Source organism: Danio rerio, chromosome 18 (genome assembly GCF_052040795.2).
Source record: "Danio rerio strain M-AB ecotype USA chromosome 18, GRCz13ab, whole genome shotgun sequence".
NCBI classification, from domain to species: domain Eukaryota; kingdom Metazoa; phylum Chordata; class Actinopteri; order Cypriniformes; family Danionidae; genus Danio; species Danio rerio.
In genome coordinates, this window is record NC_141038.1 from 21,552,432 (window position 1) to 21,574,138 (window position 21,707).

At 33.7% G+C, this 21,707-nt stretch overlaps 2 protein-coding genes across 4 annotated transcripts in view; both read left to right on the plus strand.

Moving 5' to 3' along the window:
• The first annotated feature begins 541 nt into the window (after window positions 1-541).
• On the plus strand, window positions 542-11,675 carry morf4l1 (mortality factor 4 like 1). Of its 3 annotated transcripts, none has more exon segments than NM_001002604.2 (12): window positions 542-764; window positions 1,709-1,755; window positions 3,922-3,989; window positions 4,356-4,442; window positions 4,604-4,684; window positions 4,838-4,863; window positions 5,068-5,156; window positions 6,780-6,881; window positions 8,207-8,295; window positions 8,438-8,610; window positions 9,187-9,271; window positions 11,042-11,675. In NM_001002604.2, coding segments are annotated over 12 exon segments (972 nt in total). In that variant the 5' UTR covers window positions 542-724; the 3' UTR covers window positions 11,127-11,675.
• Window positions 11,676-14,136: 2,461 nt separating this feature from the next.
• Window positions 14,137-21,707, plus strand: part of uacaa (uveal autoantigen with coiled-coil domains and ankyrin repeats a) — a 36,261-nt gene continuing 28,690 nt past the window's right edge. The window contains exons 1-2 of the mRNA XM_087293137.1: window positions 14,137-14,279; window positions 20,059-20,186. Coding sequence (XP_087149263.1) covers window positions 14,244-14,279; window positions 20,059-20,186 — 164 coding nt within the window. The 5' untranslated portion in view covers window positions 14,137-14,243. The remainder of the gene's footprint in view (window positions 14,280-20,058; window positions 20,187-21,707) is intronic.

Sequence of the window (21,707 nt, forward strand, 5' to 3'; positions counted from 1 at the left end):
AAACATAAATTTTTTTAAAGATAATACAATTAAATTCAAGCAAAATATGGCCCCAAAAAAACTTACAACCTATATAATAACCTATATAATATAAAATATTATTTATTTATTTATTTATTTTTCCTCTTTTCTTAATTTTGCATTTAATATTTTTTTCTATAACATAAATTTGGCTGTACTTATTTTTGGACTGTTATCGTAAGTTATTTTGTTAGATAGGCTCCAGATTTGCTTCAGTACTGACTAATATAGTATAGCTTCCTATTAAAAATATGAATTTAAAAGATAGATTTGTGAGGGGTGTACTTATTTATGCTGAGAACTGTGTGTATGGTATGTATGTATGTATGTATGTATATATATATATAAACAAAAGTCGTGTACACCTTGCATAACCTCAATTGTTTTGTTTTTGGTGCAGCTACCCCTTTAAATTTTAACAAGAAATAAAAACATAAATTATAGAAGAGGCGTGGCGTAACGCTGAAATATATCTGCATAAATGCACTTATTTACATGTATTGCCGTGAGTTGAGCACAACTTCTGTCAATCGTCAACAGGGGCTGCTGGATAAACGCTGTTTATTATGAGAGTCACCTGACAAGGGCGCCAGAAAAGTGCGTCATAGGAACGCAGCGCGGCGCCTTCACCCTGCGTGAATTAAATCGGAGCTGGCAATGCCTGGATTTGATTTTCCAGCTATTTTTATTGTTTAATCTGTGAATGGCGCCTAAACAGGACCCTAAACCTAAATTTCAAGAAGGTAAGATGCGCTTTGTTTCATCCACGAGAGTCACCCGTCGATCGGGGATCCTCTCATTCTGCCGTGCAAAGGAAGCGGGCGCTGCCGCTGCACAATGGCGCGCGCGCACGGCGAGCTGTCTGTTACAAAACACTTTTTAGCTGAGAGTTGCCGCCTTTAACTTGTGCAGAGTTGTTCATCACCTGTCAAGCGAGTGCATGATCGCACGTTGGTGCTTTTCGTTGCATCTGACAGCCTCTGCAGACGCACACAGCGGCGTGTTCCTGAAACAAAACATTAGCTGTTGTCTATGATGTAGCCGTTAGCATACAGCAGGCCTTGTTTACAGGAAGCGGCCATTGCAGTATTGAAGTCCTGGCGGGAACAGTCATTTACTTATTTGAAGCGTAAAAACAACGACGTTAGCTCGGAGCTGTTCTAAAACTGAAGTCGATAATGAGCAAAGAAAGGCTATATTATTGCATTAAAATGACCATTAGCAATTTTTGATAACTGAATGAATCGTTCAATAGAATCGAATCTTTAGAACAGTGTTCTATTCTGAATCTGATTCCTGAACTGGGACTTGAGTATGAGTTAATATTGTTGGTGATTGTAAGTAAACGCATATGTCAAGTAAACAGTCAGATTTGCTGTATTGTTTGACTATATAAGCAGGTTTTAAATGTGCGTATTTCTCGTTTGTTTAAGTATTGTGTATTGAAAATGCTAATTATATTTTGGTTATAATGAGCTTAATTATGATTCAAACAAACAATATGGTAAATATACTGCAGACTGTTATAAATCTACTATACATTTAAAACATTTCTGTGTTGTGGCATTTTCTGAAAGTACAATATTCTGTGCCCACACACATATTTGAATATGTAACACTTCTATTTTATTTATTAGCCCATTAGTGGATGTCATTGTATATTAATATTTCTGATGTTTTTTTTCAGGTGAACGAGTGCTGTGCTTTCATGGGCCATTGCTATACGAAGCTAAGGTACCTGAATCATTCATGCCATTATGCATGCTTCAAAAGGCTTTTTGATATTTGTTTTTCTGAAAGCAGTACCTGAATGGCATTACATTTATAGTGTAAATGTAGTCATGTGTTTGTAATGGTTTTGTTTATCATATTAATGCTTTGGTATTGTTTTCTGTGTCAAGTAAAGGGATTTGTTTTTGTATAGTTAGCCCTCTACCCCATGGTGTTGCCATATGGCAACATAATACCGTTAATTTTTGCCAGTGCCACTGTTCTTCTTCTTCTGCCAGTGTTTCTTTAAGACCAACGTTCTGTTTTTTTTTTTTTCTTTTTTTTTGTGGTTATTGGAAAGAGAAGACCTTAGTGTAGCCAATGATGTGCTTTGGTTAAGTCACATGACGTGCAGTGTTTTTCTGTGGCTTGGTTTCTGATAGACTGGTGTTTATTTTGAATAGTTGCTGAAAGCAAATGAAAACGTCAATAAAATCAAAGTATCAACTCATGCCAGATCCACAAACAAAATCTGAGACATCACCTCCAATAAGTTATGATGACATTCACAACTCAAAAAGATTTTGATCAAATTAGCATTTTGTAAGTCGATCAAATGTATGTGTTCCCAAATGGAAACGCTGTGCAATTGAGGATTGTGCGATATTGCGATTGATTAGCTAGCTAGGTCAGCTCAGCTGAGGTCTTTAAAGTTGTAACAATAACAACATGAATGCTAGTAATATATAACGTTGATTAGTTGTATGTTAATGGCATTTGCATCATGGATAAAATCTAATTTTAATGACAGTGCCTTTGATTAGATATAAATACAAGGAACAGTGTATTAGTGAGGACCACTATGTTCTATAGTTAGTGAAAGAAGAAAAGGACAGAACTGGCTCTTCCCACAGATGAACGTGAGGATGAGATGGTGACAATGAGAATAATGCAGATTGGACATTTGATAAGAGCAGTGATCAAGACAGTCTAAGTAAGTTAGCTCAGAAGTGTAGTTTATATAAGACAGGAAGACAGGTGTAGTAAAGTATATAGTTTAATATATAAACATTGTTTGCTGGTAGCTACATTATATTGATGCATCTGAATAATTTAGACTTATTTATTTATACTTATAGACTTATTTATACTTGCTGTATGTTGTATACATGGTAATACAATATTATGTTAAAAAGAATGGACTAAATAAAAGTTTTTGGAATATCAGTTGAAGTCAGAATTATTAGCCCCCCTGTTTGTTTTTTTCCCCAATTTCTGTTTTAATGGAGTATTTTTTTTTCAACACATTTCTGAACTGATTTATTTTATCTTTCCCATGATGACAGTAAATAATATTTGACTAGATATTTTTCAAGACACTTATATGCAGCTTAAAGGGACATTTAAAGGCTTAACTAGGTTAATTGGGTTAACTAGGCAGGTAAGGGTAATTAGGCAAGTTATTTCATAATGATCGTCTGTAGACTATTGAAAAAATATAGCTTAAAGGAGCTAATAGTTTTGACCTTAAAACTGTTTTAAAAATGTAAAACTGCTTTTATTCTAGCCAAAATAAAACAAGTAAGACTTTATCCAGAAGAAAAAATATTATCAGACATACTGTGAAAATTTCCTTGCTCTGTTAAACATAATTTGGTAAATATTTTTAAAAATAAAGAAAAAAATAAAAGGGGGTTTAATAATTCTAAATTCAACCGTATAAGGTGTCATTTATAAGTTCTGTGTTAAAGCTTATAACTCTGCAACACCAATTAAATAATTTCAAACAACAAAATTATTAATCATAAGGAAAGTTCTACTTTTGAAATAAAGTTAGATCCACTAATGGATGTTTTTGTCATATGGCAGCATATCATAAAGTACTTCAACTTCTCATTTCCCCAAATCTTTTTTGCAGCACTTCAAGTTAACCCAATCTAAGAAAAGAAAAACAGTCAAATACTTTTTTTTGTAGAGCTATCATGATGCGTGCAGTAGAGGGTTAACTTTGTGTAATTTTAAGTTTTTCCTTTTTCTAAATGATGTAGTTTTTTATTAAAGAGCTATACCTTTGGGAAATGTTGCCATCATGATTTTTTCTTTTTGTTTGTGAAAGATAGTTTAAATGTTGTTTCTCCAAAGATGTCAGAAAGATGGTTCATTAATCATGTATTTTTTTATGTTTTACAGTGTGTAAAAATCAATATCAAGGACAAACAAGTGAAATACTTTATTCATTACAGTGGATGGAATAAGAAGTAAGTCTGTGTATTTAAAATGCTCACTTAATTGCATTGATTTGTTGTTTACTATACAGGTTATAGACCATTTTGAGTGATGTAAACAAAAACAATGGTCCCAACGTATTTCCTGTTTTACATTTTTAATTTCTTTAGCTGCCGAGAATCCAAAAACAATCACATATGATAGCTGTTTTAATATTAAGTTATGATTTAGTTGCCACTTGTAACAGTTATGAAAAGGTTTGATAAGCAGAAAATGTTCATGGGCCGATTACATGACCACATTGAAATGGTCTATACCAGTTGAAATTGTAAATGTAGTCTACAAGTGACTTATTTTTAATCATTTATTTTAAGAAAGTGTGATCAATGTGTTTCTAGCTGGGACGAATGGGTTCCTGAAAGCCGTGTGCTCAAATATGTGGACAGTAACCTGCAGAAACAGAAAGAGCTTCAGAAGGCAAATCAGTGAGTGAAAGAAGTTTAATTAAATGCCACTGGAAGTGCTTTATGCCTCTCTTTATTATTCTGTTTCATTGCTATTTCAATAGACCGATTTTATACAATCTGTGATGCATGTTTATCTATTTGATGAGAGAAGAATTAATGCAGAACACACTGTTTTTCAGAGACCATTATGTTGAGGGAAGGATGAGGGGTGTCGCACCGAGCAAGAAAATCGCTGCTGTGCAGCAAAAAAATGTAGATGTGTGAGTGTTACTTTGTTTGCTCGTAGGGTTGAATTGCCCTCGACTGCACTCAGCTTCTTGCTTCATCAAGAATTTTTAAAATGAGCTGTCTAAACTGCAAACTCATGTTTACTGGTGTATTTTTAACCAAGGGCTTTCTATTCATTTCACTAGAAAAACAAAGAAGAACAAGCAAAAGAGTAAGTTTCAATTCTCTCTGCAAATACTGATGCCTTGCAACCTGTCAGAAATGTTGGATTAATGTTAATTAAATGTCAATAATTTCTCAAATCTGTCAAGATGTAGTGTTTGTTAACAAAGATTTAATCACATTAATACATTTTTCACTGTAGCTTCGTTAATGACTGTTACTGATAAGAAGCTGTGTGTTGTTTGCTTCTCAGCGCCAGGGGCTGGAGAGGGCACTAGCACTGGGGACATGCCTCACCCCCCACGCAAGAAGAGGGCACGTGTTGACCCAACTGTGGAGAGCGTATGTCACTTCTAATCTTTAAAAGCCAATGGTCAATATTTAGAGACTTACTCATTTTATTTCCCCCCAGGAAAGCGTTTTTACCCTCTTAAAATGCATGTTGTATAATCAAAAAGACATATTTGCTTTTTTTTGTTGTATGCGTGTATGAAATATTTTTTCATGCCCTAAAGTGATGGTTCACACAAAAATGTACTCACCCTTGTGTTGTTGTAATGCCAAATACCCTTATGAACCAGCAAAGGAGAGAGAAAAAATCCTGCTCTGTCCATTCATATACAGACAGTAGCTATGTTTTCATCTAAAGTCAGGATTTAAATGTACGTGCAAAACTGAAATATCGCATAAAAGATGTACAAATGAAGAAGCATTTTCATTCAATGAGTCAAAGACAACAAAATTGGCACTTCCTGATTAACTGTTGCCAAATATCAACATTAAAAACTGAATTTGCTGCAGTAGGAAAAGCTGCGTCAATCTTTTCTTTATTTAATCAATTACTTGCGTCTCAGAAGCAAATGCTGACATGCAATGAAGTGTTTAGATAGTAATTTATGTGCAATTTTTCTTATTGAATAAAAAGTTTATCCTACTCCGTTATGTGCATGTTTTTTTATGCACATTTTCAAATTTGATGCGAATCTTAGAGTTTTCCATTAACCATTTTTTACGTGCGTATCCAAAATACTCATTAAATTGGTGGATGGAAATATAGCTAGTGAATACCGACCAGCATCAAGCATTAAACTAAAGCATAATTATGGCTGAAAAAAGCGTACACATATTTAATAATTGACATGAAATGTGGATTAAAATACAATATATGCCCCTTTCTGAGGTGAATATACCTGTTGTGTTTGTAGCAAATACACATTTTAAAGTATTGCATAAGAAACTAGTGTGGAAATGCCAAATCTCGAATGATAACTCCTTAATTTGTAAAAAATAAATAAATAAATAACTAATATATATATATATATATATATATATATATATATACACACATATATATACATATATATACACATCAACTTATTAACTTAAAACGTTTCATGCTTAAGGGATAATAAGAGAATACATGTCAAGATGATGCTTTTTATGTTTTATGAAACGATTTATTAGACCTGTCACTTCACTTGTATGCTTATCTTAGAACATCATGAACTCGCAGTTTCTTTTTTTAATACCCTATTTTTTTTTGTGTTCTGAAAAAGAAAAACAGACATGCTGCATTGCAACAACACCAGGGTGAGCAAATAATGACAATCATACATTTGCAAATCAGCCCCACACAACATATAATAAACCATTAAGAATGTGTTGCTAATTTTACAAAAACCTGTTCGGTTTGCCATAATAGACGGATACTGTACCTAGTAACATATTAGATTCTTTGAACAATAAATAAGTGAATTAAGGCATATGTAAGACTTGTTTTTTTTTTTTTACATGCTTGTGGTGGTAGGTAAATGGAGAATATACCTAATGCATGGTTTGTCTTTTACACATATTGACAAGATTGACAAGTAAACAATATTAAAAACATGATTTTCTCCAAAGAAGTGTCTTAACAGATGCTAAGAGTGAGGCTGTTTTTGATGGCCATGCTGGTTTTGTGTGCAGGAGGAGACTTTTATCAACAGAGTAGAAGTAAAAGTAAAAATTCCTGAAGAATTAAAACCATGGCTGGTTGATGACTGGGACCTGATTACGAGACAGAAGCAGGTAAATAAAGCCTCATTTCATTCTTAGCGTAATCCAATTCCTGCTTTCCTCCTTAATTGAATATATTGATAATATGGAATGACAGACCAAAAAAAGGGGGATGGCTCTAGGGATGCAAAGATACACGGATTTCACTATTAACCGCGATTTAATTCATCACTGTTAATTATTCGTAAAGGCTTTTTAACACCGTGTGTCTGCATGGAACAAAACTGCTGTAACTAAACAAGGATATGCCAACTGTGCCCTAGTTTAAAGTTCTGAGCCTTTACACAGGTGAATACCCGCACACACTAAATTAAAGGTTGATTTTAACTATGGCTGAGGCTATTAACTAAGGAATGTAACACATCCCTTCTTTTGCGCACACAAGTTCGTTATTTCCAATAGAGTTATTTAAGGGTCCTTTTCAGATGCAACTAGTTGAAAGAATGCTGCAAGTGCACCGCGAGTCACGAGACTAAAACTGACCGCTCAACTTCATACTTTTGTATTTTTTTTTTCTTTGGAGTAGAAATACAAAGGAAAATAGGCTACCAAACAATTTTGTAATGTGGTTGATCAAATGTACTTTTTCGACAGTGGTCCAGCAGTCTTTGACTACATTTGTTTGGGAAATTCTTAGCTAATATATAGCTTAGATTTTTTTTAGAGAAATACTGTTTTTGTTTATTTATTCATTTATTCGTTGTTCTGTCATTTATTTTCAGTGTAAAATTATTACTTGTATTCAAACGACAAAAACATTATTCACTTATTTATAAGTCCAAAGAGAAATGGACTATTGTTTGTTTATTATTAGTTTGTGCTGTGTTAGATGGATACTGAGCAGCAATAAATAACACTTTAAGGAGTGTTCATAAGAAACTAGTATAGTTTTGGAATTAATGAATAATGCATAATAATCGTGATTACCGTGTGATAATTCCTCAGACTAGAATCGTACAACCAAAACCTATAATCGTTGCATCCTTAGATGGCACTGTATAGTCAATTTATTTGTTAAAATCCGTATTTAAAACCTTAAAATGACATTTAAATCAAATATTTTAAAGATGCTTTAATTTAAAATGTAGGCTTATTTATATCTGCTGAAGCATCATTTCTCATTTCTATGTATTTTAACTTGACAAACTACAATAACTACAATTTAAATGGGAAAACATGAGGTAATGGTATAAATCAGGCATATGATGAACACGTTTTTTAACTGTGCGTTTGCCAGAATTTTGAAAATTGGTCATAGAATTATATTTTGAGTTTTAAAATGTACTTTGCGTGGAAAATACATTTTGTTTATTAAATTTTTTTTGTGTTTTGTTTAGCTTTTTCACTTGCCTGCAAAAAAAAATGTGGATGCTGTCCTGGAGGACTATGCAAATTACAAGAAATCAAGAGGAAACTCTGATAACAAGTGTGTTTGTATACCATCGTCTTATCCAGTGTAATCAGCTAAGATGTTATTATATGTAGTAACTAATTTCTTACATTTGTTATGTTATATTTATCACAGTTTTTGGAGAGACACTCATACTGTATGCTTGATCCTTTCTCAGGGAATACGCCGTGAACGAGGTGGTTGCTGGAATCCGAGAGTACTTCAACGTGATGTTGGGCACTCAGCTTCTCTACAAGTTTGAGAGGCCGCAGTATGCAGAGATCCTCGCAAACCATCCAGATACATCCATGTCTCAGATCTACGGAGCACCGCACTTGCTGAGACTTTTTGGTATGACTTTAAAAGCTATATTGTGTTTTGAAAGCTAACTAGCTGTATACCTGTTATTTTCCCAGGATGTTGCTAACAACCAAATAAATCCAAATATGCAAAGAAAACAAATCTAATTGGTATACAAATGAAGTTATGTGTAATAAAATGAAATGATGCAGAGAAAAAGTATTGAACGCAATAAGGGAGGTGTAGAAAGGCAGTAAAAAATCTCTGAAATCTTTCTATAGTTATTCAGCAACCCACTGCCCTTCATCATTGTAGATTAAAATGTGTTTTGAAAGCTAGCTAACTGTATAGCAAAGTCCATTTCTAATATTTTACAGGACACTAAATGTTTAATTTGAGCTTTGAATTCTATAGTAGTTTTTTAAAGACTATAGTAGCCCGGTCCCATAATTTAATCCTCAAGGCTTAATCGAACCTCAAACGCAGCAATGAAGGTTTGAATGAGTTAAAAGAGCTTAAAAATTAGTGGTTGCATCAAAGAGAAGGTTTAGTTTTTCATCACTGGTAATTACATTCATGTTTAATTTTAGTAATTGATGATATGGTCTCTTTCATGTATTTTGCCAGTGAGAATTGGAGCAATGCTGGCCTACACACCTCTGGATGAAAAGAGTCTAGCTCTGCTTCTCAGCTACCTGCAAGATTTTTTAAAGTAAGGAGAATTGATTTTAATTCTTCAATTGTGACATGGAAAAATTCAGCAGCTTTATGGGGCTGTTAGTGAGATAATGTTTGATGGTTATTTTCTCTGCCATTTTTAATGAAGCTGGGCTAATGTCAAGCAGTGCAGATTAACAAGTGTGTGTATTTGTTTGTCTCTGTGAAATTGTGGTAGGGCAAGTCAAAATTTAAACCACTGACTTCACTGAGCCAGTTGAAAAATGCTTGCCGTTATCTGGCCACTTTATTAGGTACACCTGTCCAACTGCTCATTAACACAAATTTCCAATCACATGGCAGCAACTCAATGCATTTAGGCATGTAGACGTGGTCAAGACCTGCAGTTCAACCGAGCATCAGAATGGGAAAGAAAGGTGATTTAAGTGACTTTGAAAGTGGCATAGTTGTGCCAGATTGGCTGGTATGAGTATTTCAGAAACTGTTGATCTACTGGGATTTTCAAGCACAACCATCTCTAGGGTTTACAGAGAATGGTTCAAAAAAGAGAAAATATCCAGTGAGTGGAAGTTCTGTGGGCACAAATGCTTTGCTGAGGGCGGAGGTCAGAGGAGAATGGCCAGACAGGTTCTAGTTGATCGAAAGGCAACAGTAACTCTAACCACTTGTTACAACTGATGCAGAAGAGCATCTCTGCATACAAAACATGTCAAACCACACCGGGTACAGGAGGACCAGACTGGTTGCCACTCCGTGAGGTAAGAACAGGAAACTGATGCTACAATTCCCACAGGCTCACCAAAATTGACCAACAGAAGATTGGAAAAACATTGTCCTGTCTGATGAGTCTTGATTTCTGCTGTAACATTCGGATGGTAGGGTCGGAATTTGGCATCGACAACAGGAAAGCATGGATCCATCCTGCCTTTTATCAATGATTCAGGCTGGTGCTGTAATGGTGTGGGTGATATTTTCTTGGCACACTTTCTGCTCATTAGTACCAATTGAGCATCGTGTCGGTGCCACAGCCTACCTGAATATTGTTGCTGACCATGTCCATCCCTTTATGACCACAGTGTACCCATCTTCTGAGGATGACACGCCATGTCTTAAAGCGCAAATCATCTCAGACTAATTTCTTGAACATGTGAACATGAGTTCACAAATGGCCTCCACAGTCACCAGTTCATGTCAGTATGGACCAAAATCTCAGAGGAATATTCCCAGTACCTTGTTGAATCTATGCCACAAAGGATTAAGGCAGTTCTGACGGCATACTGGGGTCCTAATTAGGTGTACCTAATAAAGTGGCCGGTGAGTGTATACACTGATTTAACTTAAACTGTTTGTTAATTAAAATATGTGAATTTTTCATTGAAAGTATGCTACTGTTAAGTGTTTAAGTAAAATTAAATTAATTCATTTAAATAGAATAGAACGAAACAATTAATAAATAGTATAGAAAGAATATTCAAATCTCAAAACGAGAATGAATGGTAAACAGGTGAATAATTAATCTGATATTCTGGTCCAGCCTTAATACTTCCTTATAATGTCAAATATGGTGTTGAAAATCAATATATTTGTAAGGTATTTAAGTTACATTTTCAGTATTGGGACGACATTAATTGATTTTATTGTCTTCCTATTATGCTCTTTCGAAAGACTTTGAGAAATGAAGTGATTTTTAAATTGTATGTATGCATTTGTTTTTGGATGGATGTAAACCAAACGTCAGAACCTGTAAAATGGCAAAATAATGGCACTTGAAATGAATGTAAAATATACGCGTCTCTTGTTTTAGGTATTTGGTGAAGAATTCATCGTCTCTGTTCAGTGCAAGTGATTATGAGGTTGCACCTCCAGAATATCATCGCAAAGCTGTGTGAGGTCGGAACCTGAGAGGACGTTTGGTGCTACGTTCTGATCCTCATTTTATTTTCATTCTTTTAAAAATATCCATTCATCGGTCTTGTGGAAGATCGTAGTGCCCACAACATCACATAACATTGGTTCGTTTGGCTCACTCCTCTAAGGATCATGTCTAAGAAAGTATCCATTTGGAAAGATGCTGGTAATGGCTAATTGCTCCCATTTTATCGATTCACATTTGGATTGTTATATTGATAAACAGAACCTGTCATGTATAGAAATGCTGCATTTTGTGTTCTGGTTAACCTTTTTTTTATGTCAGTCAATAAATTGTCCTTCTGAGCTGCGACTTTGTTTAATAGTTTGAATAGAATAATCTTTAACTACATGTGGACTCTAGCCAGTGTTCATTGGAAAGTTCAATAGCTTTGAGGCTGAATTATGAAGGTTACGTAGCCAGAAGAATACAATGTTGTGCGGCCGCATTAAAGCAGAGACTTTGAACTTGGGTCTAATTTGAAAATTTATAGACTTAAAGTTTGATTAAAATACAACCCTTTTTTACTTAAGTGTGTACAAATCAATCTTTCTTAATAACAAACTGCAAATTATAAGTACCACACTGCTTTCCAACTGATTTAAACAGTTAGGACACTTGTAGAACTGCTTTTCGAGAAACACAATGACAAGGCAATGAATACATGCTATTTGGGAGGCTGCTGTTTCATTGAACATATTTTAAGGGCAGAATGAATGAGGTCTTTCAAGAGGCTCATGTTTGAAACAGGTTTGTCTACTGCATTTGGCGGTTTCCCAGGTTTTAGCTAGAAGCATTAAACTGACAAACTTTATCCCAAAACATTAAGTTTAATACATTTTTTATTAGAAATATCAGGATGAGTTTTATTGCTTAGTGTTTTTTTAAATCTGTTTGTGTGTGTGTGGAGATGGCTGTTACATGATACCACATAAAGGATGTGATTCATAACATGCTCTAGTGGGTTTTTAGTAAAAAAAAGCTGTAAAAAGCTTTGGGTCACAATTAGAAATGTTTTTCTTAATCATTTTTTCAGCCCTAAAACGGTTTGAGGTTCAGTGACCGTAAATCAAAGGCTAACGACGACAACTGCTAGTCAACCTAACTCACTTTTCTCACGCAATAGGTGTTTTTTATATTTGTTTATTCACTAATATGTAAGTGCTACTACAGAAATATTTTTCAACTATAGACGGTTTAAACGTAAAAGTCTGCAACCATTCTAAAAAAGATAGAAATCCGTTCAGATCCATTACTAACCACTAAAACTATGGAGTCAGATCAGTCTCAAAGTAAAACCTTTACAAAATATAATTCATACATCCACAACACAATTCATGTTTACCAAGTACAATTTGTAAGTTCAATCCACAATACATAAATACACAAATATAATTTGTAAGTTCAAAACATGACACAAATATACAATTTCAATTCCTAAGTTCAAAACATAATTCATAAATACACATCCAATCCATTTGGTGAAAATATTAATGTATTTCAATATATACGTACGTGTGTATGTATGTATGTATGTATGTATGTATGTATGTATGTATGTATGTATGTATGTGTGTGTGTGTGTGTGTGTGTGTGTGTGTGTGTGTGTGTGTGTGTGTGTGTGTGTGTGTGTGTGTATATATATATATATATATATATATATATATATATATATATATATATATATGTGTGTGTGTGTTTGTGTGTGTGTATAAGTATATATGTATATATACATATATACGTGTGTGAGTGTGTGTATATATGTATATATACATACATACATATAGTTGAAGTCAGAATTATTAAACCTTCTTTGAATTTTTTTCTTTAACAAATATTTCCCAAATGATGTTTAACAGAGCAAGGAAATTTTCACAGTATGTCTGATAATATTTTTTCTTCTGGAGAAAGTCTTACTAGTTTTATTTTGTCTGGAATAAAAGCATTTTTGAATTTTTTTAATAACAATTTTAAGGTCAAAATTATTAGCCCCTTTAAGCTATTTTTTTCGATAGTCTATAGAACAAACCATCATTATACAATAACTCGCCTAATTACCCTTACCTGCCTAGGTAACCTAATTAACCCAGTTAAGCCTTAAATGTCACTTTAAGCTGTATAGAAGTTTCTTAAAAAATATCTAATCAAATATTATTTACTGTCATCATGGCAAATATAAAAAAAAATCAGTTATCAGAAATGAGTCATTAACTATTATGTTTAGAAACGTGTTGGAAAAAAATCTTCTCCTTTAAACAGAAATTGGGGAAAATTATAAACGGGGGCTAATAATTCTGACTTCAACTGTATGTGTGTGTGTGTGTGTGTGTGTGTGTAACAAATTGTGTTGTATTTATGAATTGTTTGAATTTTTTGATTTTGTAAATAAGAAATGTGCTGTGCATGTATGAATTTTTTCTTTGTAAGTGTATTATTTTTGAGACTGGTCTGCCTTCATACAAAAAACAGTACTTTTCACTTTTATTTTGTATGCATGGTACATAATTCATATTGATTATTAGAAGGTAATAAAATACAATCTATATAATACTTGATTGATAATTGTAATTTGCATGTAGATACAGTATATATGTATAGTAAAGTAAAAAAAAAATGTACTAGCTACATTAACCCCAAGTTTGCAATATAGATAGATTACGTAGCCTACTTTATATTATTGGGTTTATTTTTAACAAACCACTGATGACGCAACTGAGTTTACAAGTTCGCAAACCGGCCAAGCCTGCTGACAGTATAACTAGCAGCTGTACCCAAAACAAACAGTCATTGTGTAGCAGGTTTTGAAGGCATCCATAGAGTCTGTGGAATCTGTAGCCCACAATCATGTGAATTAGCTTTTCCACGGAATGAGCTTCACGCGGAGACTCCCAGCCGGCGCTGATTGGCTCGCTCTTCCACAGCTTTCCCGGTGATTGGTTTGCGGGGGTGAAGCGTCAGGTCTCAAGCAACACAGGCTGAACCTTGCTTGTATCAGAGGGTGGAATAAAAGTTTGCAGGCAAACTTTTGAGTAGAGACGCAGATTTGGACTTCTGGACAAGTGCACTGGTTGGGCGTTGTTACTGTTAAACTGGAACTATGAAAAGTTTCAAACAACGGCTTAAGAAAAACGAGGTAAACGTACAGTGACACACAGGTTTTACTCTGTCGAATAGCTTGTCAAGACTTTGGACCAAGCCCATAACATGACCTGAAACCGAGTGTGTGTGTTTGTGTAGAAGAATGGAGCTGTGGGTGGTCAGTCTGAATGCGGGTGAACTGTTTCATAATGTTTTGTTGAACTCCAGGGATGACCTGTTATGTCGAAAGAGATTAAGACTTGTCTGACTCGTGATTGTTTATCATATCTTTCAGAATTACGTGATTTTTATCGCTGCATTACTTTGGTTGACATTAGCGATTATCTAGAAACCCTTTTACGCTCGAGTAAAACAAGCACAGATTGTTTGCTGTGATAGAATAGTAACGTTACTGTAGTTGTATTTTCATAAATGCTATGTGTAAACTTATTACATTTGCTGGGGCAATTTGTTTCTTGGTGTCAAGCGTTGGAAAAAATAATTTAGGTCATGGATTTTTTACTTTCATAGACCTGTATAGTATAGTATTGACAAGCAAACCAGTTTAGAAACCGTCTAACAGCTCCAGTTTTGGATGCTATTCACCACTTTACTGAACCAACTGTAGAATCTCATGTGTGTATGTGAATTTATTTTTTCTTATAGTGGAATTTGATTTATCAAATCTAAAAAAAATTAATTGTTAGTAGTGCTGGTCAAAAGTTATACAGTGCCAGGAAATACACGAGCAATTCCTTGCACATGTCAACCTTTTCATGAAAAAAAGTTACAAGCAAAATAGTGAAGCCGTTTCTACATTCTTTGGTGAAAGCAAGTGTTTTATAGTGCTTAAAATACTCAAAAATGTCTCTGTCAATGTTTTCAAAATATTATATTTGATTTAGCAAAGTCACACGAGTTCCAGTTTCACATCTGTCACATCCGTAACGAAGAGTTGTCACATCCCTAATGAAGCTTTTCCTCATAAATGCATAAATGTCACATCAAATCAATAATTTTTCTTCCATAATGAGCAACTCTTTTCCTTTTGATTAGCATTGTTTCGTTTGAGTTGTGCAGTTTAATTCACAGAATTTCTATAAAGTACATGTATACTGTAAAATCGCAAACTTTTGGTCACATCTAACACATGTTTATTTTTCTCATTAAAATCTAAAAAAAAAATGTTTACAGATTAATATTTTTCTGATCCCACATCTCTGGTTGTTTTGAAACTATAAACAGATGTTTCAATATAATATTAACATATAATAATTTATGTTTACAATCTTTACAGCAAATTTCATATCCATAATGCTGGATTTGCTCACAAAATAGTTGTTAATGTTTTTTAAACACACATAAATTGGTTGTTTTTTTATATTAAAATTATTCATTTGAGTAATAAAGTATTTGAAAAATATTTCAACATAAAATAGAGTTTTCTATGTAAATCATTTATTCCAGATGTTCAAAGGTGAATTTTCCGCATAATTACTCCAGTGTTTAGCATCAAATCATCCCTTAGAAGCCATAAGTCAAAAATAAGCAACATGCTACTGGGATATACAGTCCATAGATTTATGCTTATTGGATGCAGGATTTCTTGATTCCTAAATAGCTTCAACACTCTAGAACAGTAGTTCTCAAACTGCAGTACGTGTACCACTAGTACGCGGAGGAATGAAATATGTCATGTACATGCTACACACATTTTAAAATGTATCAAAATAGATGCATATAATACGTCATATATGACATATAGCCTATATTTCTGAGGTAATCTGCCATGTTTTTTAACTTTGCAGAGTTGTATCTGCTTTACTGGGCCTACTACATTACTGTTTTTCAATATTGCTCATTTTGGTGGTACTTGGAGAGAAATATTGTAATTTTAATCACTATAGGTCTTTATTCTCACATGGCTTTACATAAAACAACTCACAAATGCACCGATGCATTGTGGCCAACTAGCTCTGTCAGTGTGTCAAAAAATAGACAGACTCATTCCATTTAAACAATCAGTTGGTCATGTGACATAATTACCTGGTAAGTGTAAAAATATATTGCAAAATGAAAATATTCCTAAATATAAATGATATCCAGTCATTTCAATGCATTATTTGAATAACAAAGAGAGAGACAGATAAAACAGACTTAGAGATCCAGATCATTGTAATTGAAATACTATAATAAATACAACATATTCAAATAACAATTAAATCAATTATTTAAAAAATACATACAAAAATATCTAATTTATTATATAAACCTGAAAATTGAATTACTTTCAATGTAAAGATCTAGAAGGAATCTTTTTATAGACTTCAGATCAGGTTCAATTCCAGTTATTTTCAATGTACAATTCGTTTAAATAGTGAATTCGATTTTTCATCTTTATTTGTAATGGATTTTATTTTTGTTTCGATCTACTGATCAGGTGACTTCAGTGTGGTTTAGAATCTTTGTGTCATCTGACCATTAGTTATTAGTCTAGATAGACATATCGCATTCTAGTAGAGACATGACAATCTCATTGTGTAAATGGGAATTAATTGATAATGCCATGTTTGTAATTTTGATTATCTTTTCATTAGTTGGGATGTTCTGTGCTCTTTTTGTGGGAAAAAAAATTATTATTATAACAACGTTCTCACAGCCAGCTCAGACATTATTACTCCCATAGGAGCACATAATGTTTTCCTGTATAGAGTCGATCCCTTTGTATAATGATGATTTGTGTTCACAGAAGTATGCATGCTGCAAATTTGGAATATAAGTTGCATCACGTTGGTTTAAATTAGTTCCACCATGCTCTGAATGACTGCTTGGCTCACTGCAGAGTAGCTGTTGAAAGTGAAAGATCCACATAGGTTTTCACAGTATTAACAGTTAGTTCCAGTTCTCAGTTCTTTTGCACTCCATCGCTGGGATTCATGTCTGAGCACACTGAATTGAAATAGAGAATATTCCAAAGCCATACATTTTAATTATTCATCACTGTATTTTTGAGTGTCTTTGTTCTAATTGCTGATGTTCTGATCTAATACAATTAGTTATTACATTTTCTGTAAACTATCAATATAACAACTATTAACTAATTATTTCGAATGAAAAATGAACTGGCTTTACTGTCACTTTTTTCAATATAATGAATCCCTGATGCATAAAATATTTTCATTTTATTTATTTTTTATTTTTTTATTTAATTTAATTTTATTCATTTTCTTTTTGGCTTAGTCCCTTTATTAATCTAGGTTCGCCACAGTGGACTAAACCGCCCACTTTTCTAGCATATGTTTTATGCAGCAGATGCCCTTTTAGCCGCAACCCAACACTGGAAAACACCCACATGCTTGCATGCACTACAGCCAAGGAACCTATTCAATTTACCTATAACACATGTCTTTGGACTGTGAGAGAGACCAGAGCACTCGAAGGAAACCCACACAAACACGGAGAGAACATGCAAACTCCATACAGAAATGCCAACTGACCCAGCGAGGGCTTGAACTAGCGACCTTCTTGCTTTGAGTCAACTGTGCTGTCCACTGCGCCACCGCGCTGCCCTTTATTTTATTTTATGATTTCTCCAAAGATAAGATGACACAACTGACATCATTGATAATAATTGGAAAATGTTTCTTGATCACCAAACCAGTTTATTAAAAGGATTTCTGATGATGTGACACTAACATCCGAAATCTGAAGTAAGTTCTGAAAATTCAACCTTGCCGTTTGCTCAGCATACACCTAGTACGTTGCTCAGTACACCCCTCACAAGTCTATGTTTTAAATGTATATTTTTAATGGAAAGCTATTCAATGCTATATTTGTGCATATACATCAGACTAGTCAGTACTGAAGCAAAATCTGGAGCTTATCTAGCAAAATAACTTCTGATAACTGTCCAAAAACTAGTAAAACCGAATTGATATGTTATAGAAAAATATTAAATAACATTTTTAAAGAGCAAAAATCAAGAGAAGCAAAAAAAAATTTGAAAAATGTAGTTAATGTAATTTAGTGTATTGTATTTTAGATTTTTTTTAAAATATTTTCTTAAATTTCATTGTATTATCTTTCAATTTCTATTTTCTTTGTTTGGTGACTAAAATATTATTTTAATAAATATATCGGTTTAATAAATCTGTTTTGTTTTAATGCATCAAAATAAATTGCCTATATTTGCTGAGAAATGGATCAAATATTAATTTTCAAAATGGGGTGTACTCAATTATGCTGAGCACTGTATTCACATAGAAAACCAGTTATTATGAATTATAATACTTTATCATATCACACCTTTATTGCATAGTTAGGTGTATATATTCAGAATTAGGTTGATTATTAACTTCAGAATTTTTATTGTTTACTTTATTTTTCAACTTATTTAAATGTCATTCTTAGTTCTTATAAGGGCTGCATGATTTTTGGAAAAATCTGACATTGCGAGATTTTATTTTATTAGCGATATATCACAAGAAAACCATCCACAATATATCATGATATTTGTAAATGAAGAGGGAAAAGTTATAACGTGCATTTTTTTATTAACAGCACAAATATTTCTTAGAATTGCAACATTGATTTCAGTTCGGTCCACCATTACGATAAGTGCATATCACTGTTTTGTCCTGCCCTAATTTTGAATAATCAAATGTAATGTAAAATGTAAACACTGTACATTCTTCATTGCTGATGAACTATAACTAGAAAAAAAATTTTTTAGACAAACTTTATGGGGGCTTGAGAAAGCCTAGTCTGAAAGTTTGAAGTAGCTTTAAAAATTAAATAACTGAAGTAGTTTTTAAGCAGTTTGAAACAGTTGGCATAAATGGATAACTAGGTTAGCAGGTTTTTAGTATGAATTAGCATGTCACTAGCATGTTTCTAGTATAAACTAGCATACTAGCACAAACTAGCTTTGCTAGTATGTTTATAGTATGAATTAGCAAGTTTCTAGTATGATCAGTAAGATTGTTAGTATGTTTTTATGGACTGGTATATTGTTACTATGTTTGTTTCTAGTTTGTTAGTATTTTTCTTAGTACATTTCTAGTGTGTATTAGTATGTTTGTTAGTATGTTTCTAGCATGGATTAGTATATTGTTAGCATGAGTTGATATGTTAGTATGTCCAATATAAAGTCAATGGCAGTTTTTTACAATGGAGGTCTATGAGTCAATTGTTAAGGTGCCCAACCATAAGTTTGTATGACAGTCTGGCGCAAAGTTATGAGGTCATTAAAGTTTTTTCAATGTTTTGTCAATGGGACTTTTTCAAATTTTCCAGGTCAGTTTTTGGAAAACCACAAGTCGAATCAGTTGAAAAAAATATAGCAACCTGAGTCAGACCATTTTGGAGGTTTGACGTTAGTTTGATAGTTGTAGTATGAATGGTCTGGGAGGAGATGCTTATAGAAATTAGTCTCAGAAGAAGACTGAAGAATGATAAGTTTATGTAGATTATGTTGGCTGACTTAAGCCACCATAATAATTCCAACTCCACATTGCAGATGCTGGGATGTGACTATTACAAATGCACACATTGCGATATTGATGCTGAAACGATATACTGTGCAGCTCTTGTTCTTGTGTTGATATGTATGTTTGTACTGTTTATAATCTGAGCTCTGGGAAAAAAAACCCTACAAATAAATGCCCTTGTGTGTTTGCGTACACGAATAATGATTCTAACTTCTTTTAGTAACATTAACATATCTTAATATTTTCTAAATGTTGACTGGTAATTTATACAACATAGTCAACGTTTCATATTCAAGTTGATGGTGTGTACATTGTTTTCTAATGTTACATTTGCCTCTGTCTCAGAGTACAGAATGGGGAAAGTATGATGAGCGTCTGTTGAAGGCAGCAGAGACTGGCGATATAGAGAAACTCACAGCCACACTCAAGAAAGGAGCCAACCCCACCAAACTAGACCCAGAGGGCCATTCTGCGTAAGTACCACTTATGACATGAAGCTAAATTGCTCCACTGTCTTTAATCTCTTTACTAAGAATAATTCACTAAGGAAGTAAACTCGATATTATATGTATGCAACAACTGAGACCGTTTTTTTTTTTTCTTTTCTTTTTTTTCTTTAGAAAACTAATTTTAAAATGAGTCAATGCACTGTGCGGTATTGTGTACTACAGAGCTCATTCCTGTTTAAAAGTGGCAAAGTCCCCTGGGAATGGCTCAGGAATCAAGTGGTCTTGTGATCTTCAATTTGACATGACTCTCTAAAACGCTTCTTTTTGCTCCCTGCTCTTTTATATGCATTTCATCCCTGGTTTCTTGCAACAAAGATAGCTTTTTTAATAAAAGTGCAAATGTCCAGCCAAGGGATAAGGGAGGGATATTGATAGCCGTATTTTTGTGCCCTCATCCTCCCCAGCAGTGCACAATGCTGTGATTGTTTTTTTGGGATTTGTTTCCAGAAGTGGCTTCTGAATGAAAAGCACAGAGTCTGTTGCACTCAGGTTTTGTAGTGTTTTCCTTCTTTTACATTTGAATTGCCTGAGCGATGCCTGGCATATGCATCCTAGCCGAAGTCTTTACTGCTTGAAAACAACATTGGTTTCAGACTTAATGCTATTTAAATGCTCCTTCTGCATTGGTTTCCTGTTCTTCTTTCATACCCTCAGGCTTAAGCTTCGTAGAATGCCCTGTTTGCTTTGCGCTTTCCTTTATTGTATAATTGACAGAGCTGTAGGACTGCTTTTAGAATCTGTAATAAGATATTTTCGCCATGGACTTGACAGACTCTAGTGAAAAAATGCTGCTGTGTTTTTATAAGAGTACAAAATGATAAACAAAGCACACAAAACAATGTTGAAACATGAAGCTTGAAAGAAGTCATTTAATTGGTTAATTTAGAATCAAGTTGATATTAGGCTTCATGTGATACCTAGTCTTAGAATAACTTGGTGAGACGTTTCTTTCACTTTCTGTAATATCACACATTCCGTTTTGTTATATAAAGGTATTTGGGATGAATAAAAACAATGTGATTAAGAAGTTTAAAGAAGTAAATTGATTCATGTTCATTTTTCTTCTATCATTAATTATGTTGAGAAATGTTCATTGCAGTGATTAAATATTTGCCTGGTTTTGACTAAGACCCAATCCCAATTCTATTTTTGTACCCCTACCCCTTCCGATTGGCCCTTGAAACTGAGGGGTAAATTTTGAAGACTTTCCCCTTCACACTAAGAAATGGGACAGCACTACAGCACCTGCACAAGTCATCATATGTCATCGCAGTCTCATTCTTTATATGAGATTGATGATGGTGACTGCTGTAGTTATTCCAGTTGCATTATTTTTTTTTCATTTATATTCAGGAAATCACTGAAGGCATCATGTTATAATAACAGTATATTGTGGGAATAACATCATAACTGTACTGTGTATTTACACCCTGGCCATATTTATCCATTTATTCAAATGAAAACAACATTGACATTATAGCAGAC